Genomic DNA, 7,438 nt, shown 5'->3' with positions numbered 1-7,438 from the left:
GAAAAAAAAAAGTATTTATAAAGCCTAAACCTTAATTTTAAGTCAATATTTTTACCAAACATATAAATAAAAATTATCAATCCTTTTTTCATTTTTTATTCCTATGAATAACTATTTCTATTTTTAAGAGAGTACGTATTCTATATATCAAACGTAGTCTTAAATTTTTTTTTTTAGAAAAATTTAAAATGTAGTGTATCTAAGTTTATTTTATTTTCTTAAAGGTAAAATAGACATATTTTATTAGTCTACATAATAAAAATTAGATTTAAGGTGGGTGTGTGTTATCTAGTGTAGCTGACAAATTTTTTTTTAATGTGAACAGTACCAACTTTTGTTTAATATTAGTTTATTAACATATTCAATATTTGTTTTTTTAACAGAAAATTATATTTTTTAGTACCTGAACTTTTTATAATATCTATATTTAATATATACACACACACACATACATACATATGTGTATATATATATATATATATATATATAAACAAGTAGACTCAATTAAGGTTTATCTAAATAAAGTCTACATTTGATGTCCGATGAATTTTATATTTTAAATGAAAATTCAATGATTATCAAAATTGGACTTAATTGAATAAAATAAGATGGAAATTATTTGAGCATGATTATGTACGATTATATCAACATTAATTAGAAATCGAGACAAAACAAATATGATAGAAAATTCAAATTCATAATAGAGGATCTATTTGACATTTTCACAAAGATGACATTTTCACAAAGAATAGAAAAGTGACATTGGTTAAAAAAAAAAAAAAAAAATTGCTAAGACAATTTTAAACACTCTTCTCAAAATGGCAGGGTGTTATTATGAATTATTATTATTATTATTTTTTTATGTTAAATTTTTTAAGTCTATGGATAAGAATCGCTCCATCCAAATTTATATCGTCCAGCCATAATAAGTGACTAAGTCAGCTTAATTCTTCAGTTGGAATGGACACACGATTGATTGATGAAACTTGCCCTCCGGATAAGGTCAAAATTATCAACCATGCAAAAGTTAAAAACAAATAATAAAAGAGATAAAAATCGATAACAATGTCGTATCACAATGAATATTTGGCTCTACATCAGTATAAAAGTCAAATAAAATAAATGCGGACCTGACAAACAAGTAACAAATTTATTATTGGGTGTGAGAATTCCCCTTACGTCCATCTCAAAGACTAGCTATCATATAACAGCTCACAATAAACGCAACCAGATCCAGAGGACCTCGAAATAAAGCAAACAGGTAGACTGGATGATGGATTGATAAATTTATCGGTGTGATCGACCGATCGAGGACTCAGGTTTAGACAAAATATTACAGAATGGACAGCTTCATTATATAATATATAAAATATCAATAGTATTGATTTTTCTTTTTTTTAACATTTATAATAATTTTCTCCATTTTCAAATTCCCAATTATGTACGTGGATTACCAACAATATTGATTGTTCTTTTTATTTTCTCTGAAAGAAAATTATAAAGAATCCAATTCAACTTTCACTTTCATTTTAGCTTCTAAGACTCACCCCATGAGACGGTGTCAAGTTGCCCATTATTTAAACTTTTTTTTTTTTTTTTTCTTTTGGTTAGAATTTGACAAAATGCAGTGGTAGGAAGCACGACTTTCACCGTTGGTCAGTCCCCACAAGACCGGGTCTTTTACCTAACATTTATTATCGCTTTGGGACAGCTGACTGTAATGATCACCTAATTTCAGATAATAACGTTGTTTTAGTAAATATAACGCTTCTATAAAAAAAAGAAAAAAAAAAGAAAAAAAAAGAAAAGAAAAAGAAGCAAATATTATACAAAATGGCTTTAAGTGTATAAAGCCTATCCCTGGAATCCCTGCAACCAAATTAATATTTCCTCTGAATTCAACACTGCTTTCAGGTTGAAGTAATCTCACAAATATTTATAATGTTCTCAGCCAAGATGCTGAACAGAAGCATCGGTTCTTACCAAAATCAATACTGTCTCATACTGTACTTGATGATCCTCATGATCTCATGTTGCTGCACCTATGTTTCATGCTCTAATTCCAATCTCTCTGCCACTTCCTTTTCACGGAAGAGATGCCTTACTGACCAGAGCGTTGCTTTGTTGCAGTTCAAACAAGAGTTTGCATTTCAAAAACCCAACTTCAGCGGTTATTATTATGCTTGCTCTGTGTACCCTGATTCTCACTATGAAGATGTGAATGACTCTTATCCGAAGATGAAGTTTTGGAAGGCAGAAAAGGATTGCTGTTCCTGGGATGGTGTTGCATGTGACTTGGAAACCGGACAAGTTGTTGGCCTGGACTTGGCCAACAGCTGGCTTGAAGGGCCTTTGCATTCTAACAGTAGCCTCTTTAAGTTGCATCATCTTCAAGAGATCAACCTTTCCTTTAACAACTTCACTTTCGGCCAAATCCCCTCTGAGTTCGGTCAGCTTTCAAGGTTAACACATCTCAACCTCTCTTTCTCTATGTTTACTGGGAATATTCCATCTGAAATTTCATTTCTTACCAATATGGTTGCACTTAGTCTCTCTTCTTTTAAGGATTACGATGAAACTAGTCTTTTATATCTTAAAAAGGAAGATTTCACAAGCCTCATCAAGAACATGACAAATTTAAGCAAACTTTTCCTGCACCAAGTTAATCTTTCATCATCCTTACCTGAATCCCTTGTGAATTTATCTTCCTTGACACATCTGCGTTTGGGTGGATGCGATATATATGGGAAGTTTCCAGAGAACATCTTTCAGCTTCCTAAGCTAGAAATTATCTATGTACCATGTAATTATCTTCTCTTGGGATTTCTTCAGCAATTTCAACCTTCTAGCTTTTTGAGGGTGTTGAATCTTGACTTCACAAAGTTTTCAGGTAAATTACCAGACTCAATTGGCAACCTCAAGTCCTTGAATAGATTGTCTCTCAGGTATTGTAATTTTGTAGGTCCCATTCCTTCTTCAATTTGGAACCTTTCCCAGCTCACATATCTTGACCTCTCATGGAACCACTTCAACGGTCATGAGCTGCCATTTGCACTGGGGAACCTTGCAAAACTTAATTATGTACGGCTTCAATATTCTCAATTTCGTGGCCAAGTACCCTCTTCAGTTGGAAACCTCACACAGCTGAGATCTTTACAACTCTCAGGGAACAATTTGGATGGATTCATTCCTTCATTTTTGTTTAGAATGCCTCATTTAAATCGGCTGAATCTCGATAGAAATCAGTTTACAGGCCCCCTTAGTATTCAAAATGTCTCTAATTCCTCTCAAATGAAGTTTCTGACTCTGGGAGTAAATAAATTAAATGGACAAATTCCACAGTCAATGTTCAAGCTTGTAAACCTGGAATTTCTTGACCTTGAAAACAACCACTTCAGCGGCACACTTGAGTTTAGCAACTTCACAAAACTCGTTAAGCTCCGTTTTCTTGGCCTTTCAGTCTCTGGTCTGTCTATTACAAAAGTAAGCACAAATTTTGAACTTCCAAAGCTTCGAGCGTTAGATCTGGCTTCATGCGACATAAGTGAATTTCCAAATTTCCTTAAGACCCAAGATCAATTAGAGGTATTAGACCTTTTTGGCAACAGAATTGAAGGCGAAATACCAAAATGGTTTTGGGGCACCATAGGGAAAATGAAATTGATAAACCTAGACTTGAGGTATAACAAGTTGCAAGGATCACTTACAGTTCCACCACTGTTGACATCGATATCCTATTTTTCGATCGTGGGAAATAATTTGACTGGGATAATCGATCCATCATTTCGTAAATGGACTAATCTTAAAGTACTTGATATGTCTAACAACTACTTTGGCGGAACAATTCCGCCATGGTTGGGTAACTTGGGTAGTTCTCTAGAGGTATTGGATCTGCATGGAAACAACTTTAGTGGAATCATACCCCAACAGATATGTTCATATGATAGGTCCAGTATGATGAGAATACTGGACCTCAGTCACAATCAGCTACAAGGAAATGTTCCACAATCTTTGGTCAACTGCTGTAAGTTAGAAGTTCTAAATCTTGGACACAACCAGATAAGGGACAAATTCCCTTTTTGGTTACACAATTTGCCAGAGCTGAGAGTTCTTGTGTTGGGATCAAACAAATTTTTCGGTCCCATATGGCATCGTCAAAAATTTGTGGGCTTTGTGAAATTGGGTATCATAGATCTTTCTTTTAATCATTTCAATGGAAGTTTACCATCAGAATACTTTCGAAGTTGGAGTGGCATGATAAATGCTCTTGATCGAGTTAAGTCAGAAATTATATATATAGGTGCATCAAAAAATAATTCCAACTATTCTGTTACATTTACATACACCATGAGCATGGTGGATAAGGGATCAGAAGTGAAATTCAGGAGGATCCCAACGATCTTAACGTCCATTGACCTCTCAAATAACAGATTTGATGGAGAAATTCCAAGTAGCATCGGTAATCTACGGTCTTTAATCATGCTCAATTTGTCCAGCAACAGTTTCAGCGGGACCATCCCATTGTCTGTTGGAGCTATGAGTGAACTTGAATCGTTGGATCTTTCCAAAAACAGCCTCTCTGGAAGAATCCCTCAGCAGTTGACAAATCTCACGTTTCTTGAATACTTAAATCTCTGCTGTAATCAACTCACAGGCCCAATACCCCAAGGCAGACAGTTTGATACATTTTCATATTCCTCTTTCGAGGAAAACCCAGGATTATGCGGCTCTCAGGTGTTCAAGAAATGTGAAAACATGGACACAACGATTCCTTTCCAAGGCAAAGAAGCAGAATCAGAAGATGATGATGGTTTAATTATTAGCTGGAAAGTAGTGGTACTGGGATATGGATGTGGAATGGTAGTTGGACTAATCATTGGACACCTCATCTTCTTCTCAAGAACGTCATCAAACTGGTTTTGGACAAGTTCTGTTGGAAGAACCATCTACGCCCGCTGTTGCTGAACCTAGATGGATATGGTTATGGACCACTACATTTTTATTGTTCAAGGTATACATTTTCCTTTTCAATTTATATATGTATGTTTGCAATACCATGTATACATATGCCACGTTTTGATATTTGTTACTTGGTAATCATATATTGATTAATATATACTAATTAAATATATTGTTGGAGATTTATTGATTTAGCAGGGTTGGTAAGAAAATTTCTGATCAGCTAGAATAGAGAAAAAGAATAATATTCCTTGGAATTTGTGGGGAACGATGACTTATGATAACTTTTACTGCGTTATGATTTTCTTTTTTGGTCTTCTATTATATATGCTCAGCAGTTTTAATTTGCTAGCAAAAGTTTTCTTGGGTCCAAAGGGCTCCCCAGATTACCAAAAAGAACTCAAATTAGTTTTTGGAGCTTTAAAAATTAAACAAATCTACTGACAAACTTTTATAGAAAAATGAAAGCTCTGGAAGCAGAGTAGTTAGAGAAATTGTCACAAGCATAGTAAATTCCTGAACTATACTGCCTTATTAATAGTAATAGGATGAAACGTGGATGAAAATTTGTCCATAATTAGCTACATGTATTATACATATTATATAGCTAATTACTCTGTTTAACATAAAACTTCTGTGTGGTACTGTTAATTTAAAAATATTCTCTTGTAATAGGGGACGCAGAGAAAAGTTGCTTCTTCTCTATCTATTGTCTATTAGCAAACTGTTAGGTTGTTCTTTTTCTCCAACTACTCATGATAATCAACAAGTGCTTTTGCAGGAAATGATAGAACATTTTTTATTATTTATTTATTTTCTTTGTAACAAATAGATCATTCATCATGGTACATTATAATGACAACTAAATCACTTTTTATGCTGGGCAGAGACATACACCATGATAATGGATGATATGTAGCAGATGAAAAAAGTAGTGAAATTTGGCAGTGAAGTTGGACTTGCTGGAAATGGAATTCGACTTCCCAAGCCAAGTGTCTCAATCTAAGTCCTATTAGTTAGAGTGTTAGACCACTCATGTGTCTCATAAAGTTTCTCCTTCTCTCTCTCTCTCTCTCTCTCTCTCTCTCTCTCTCTCTCTTATTATCATGATCCAATAAATGCTATTGAGTAGAATTAAAGAGCAATATCAGTAATTCATGTTGTACTAGATAGATGTTAAAATGGGCATGAGTCAAGTTACTGAAGTCCAATACACCTTTTGGCTTTTGATATCCAACTGTAATGCATCAAAATTTGTTTGATATACAGGGCAATCTTATTTCTTAACCCAAGAAAAGAAAAAGTAAAAGAGAAAAATAGACCTGATTTGATTAGCAAGCCAACAAAATGAGAAAGAATCACAAAAGTAATCTATATGGACAAACAATCCTTCAGATTATGTGCCTCTCAAAAGTAGGCTCCTTTGGTCAAGGCTTTCATTGCATATAAATTTATTTTTCTTTGGCCTACTGCAAATAAAATTGGAATTACTTTGGTCATGGTCTAGATACTCTTGTGGGTTCAGCAGCTTAGAAATTTCATGAAAACAGTATGGATTGGCTAATGGATTGGTAAGGCAGAGTGAGGGAAGGTATAATTTTCTCTGGGTGTAGGTGTGTGTGTGTGTGTTTCGATCCTAATTACTTGCTCACAGATGATCCTCTGCAGTAGTTTTAATACTTATGTAACTAAAATAAATAAATAAATTTTCAATCAATTGGTTGTCGACACTACTATATTTTCGGTAATTGGAAAAGAGTTGTTATATATATATATATATATATATATATATATATATATATATATATATATATATATATATATATATATATATATATATATATATATATATATTATTAAAAAAAAAGAAAAAGAAAAAAGAAAAGAAAATGAGTTTGGCACACATATTGTGCCTATAGCCGTATCTTGTAATATATAGGGCTGAAATTTGGTTCATTGTTAAAATTTGGCTTTAAGTGTCAAATGTTCTATACAAACATTTTTTCTGACAGGTTCTTTACAAACATTAATAATGGCAAGAAAAATTAATACAACGTTTGCGTACGCATTGTGAATCATGGCATTTGGATTTTACAACAGACATAAAAAATACATTATATATATTTACTTTTTATTGAAAGGGATACGTAGTACATTCAGTTAGTTAATATTTGTTGAATCATTTTATAGTTTCTATGATAATATATATATATATATATATATATATATATATGTTCCTGCAAATATATTCTGTTTTAGACGAGCTTACCGTGTGATTATTAATTTAAGCACTAATTTTATTTATGCTATTATGTATGTTAGAAAATATTAATACAAATATTTTATGTTATAAAGATATAAATATTAGAATTTTTTTTTTTTTTTTGGGGGGTCTGGGTGCCTTAATGCTTGCATGTCTTCTTGTAATTTTCTCCATAAATTTTTTTTATAATTTTTTTGGAGGTAAAATTAAAATGGA

At 32.7% G+C, this 7,438-nt stretch overlaps 1 protein-coding gene across 2 annotated transcripts; it reads left to right on the top strand.

Annotated features, from left to right (window-relative positions):
* Positions 1-1,803: 1,803 nt before the first annotated feature.
* LOC112490657 (receptor-like protein 50) lies at positions 1,804-6,239 on the top strand. Of its 2 annotated transcripts, XM_060811789.1 has the most exons (3): positions 1,804-2,890; positions 2,963-5,011; positions 5,847-6,239. In XM_060811789.1, exons 1-2 carry the CDS (start codon positions 1,942-1,944, stop codon positions 4,963-4,965), a joined length of 2,952 nt encoding a protein of 983 aa, XP_060667772.1. In that variant the 5' UTR covers positions 1,804-1,941; the 3' UTR covers positions 4,966-5,011; positions 5,847-6,239. The 2 variants fall into 2 exon arrangements, with proteins under 2 accessions (XP_060667772.1, XP_060667771.1); XM_060811788.1 differs by having other exon boundaries at positions 1,804-5,011.
* Positions 6,240-7,438: the final 1,199 nt, after the last annotated feature.

Source organism: Ziziphus jujuba, chromosome 10 (genome assembly GCF_031755915.1).
Source record: "Ziziphus jujuba cultivar Dongzao chromosome 10, ASM3175591v1".
Lineage (NCBI taxonomy): Eukaryota > Viridiplantae > Streptophyta > Magnoliopsida > Rosales > Rhamnaceae > Ziziphus > Ziziphus jujuba.
The sequence above is the reverse complement of the archived record's forward strand: the minus strand, read 5'-3'. Positions and strand labels throughout refer to the sequence as shown.

Bases quoted from the DNA above. Each gene is read 5' to 3' on its own strand.
- LOC112490657 (XM_060811788.1), top strand. From the start codon at position 1,942: ATGTTCTCAGCCAAGATGCTGAACAGAAGCATCGGTTCTTACCAAAAT.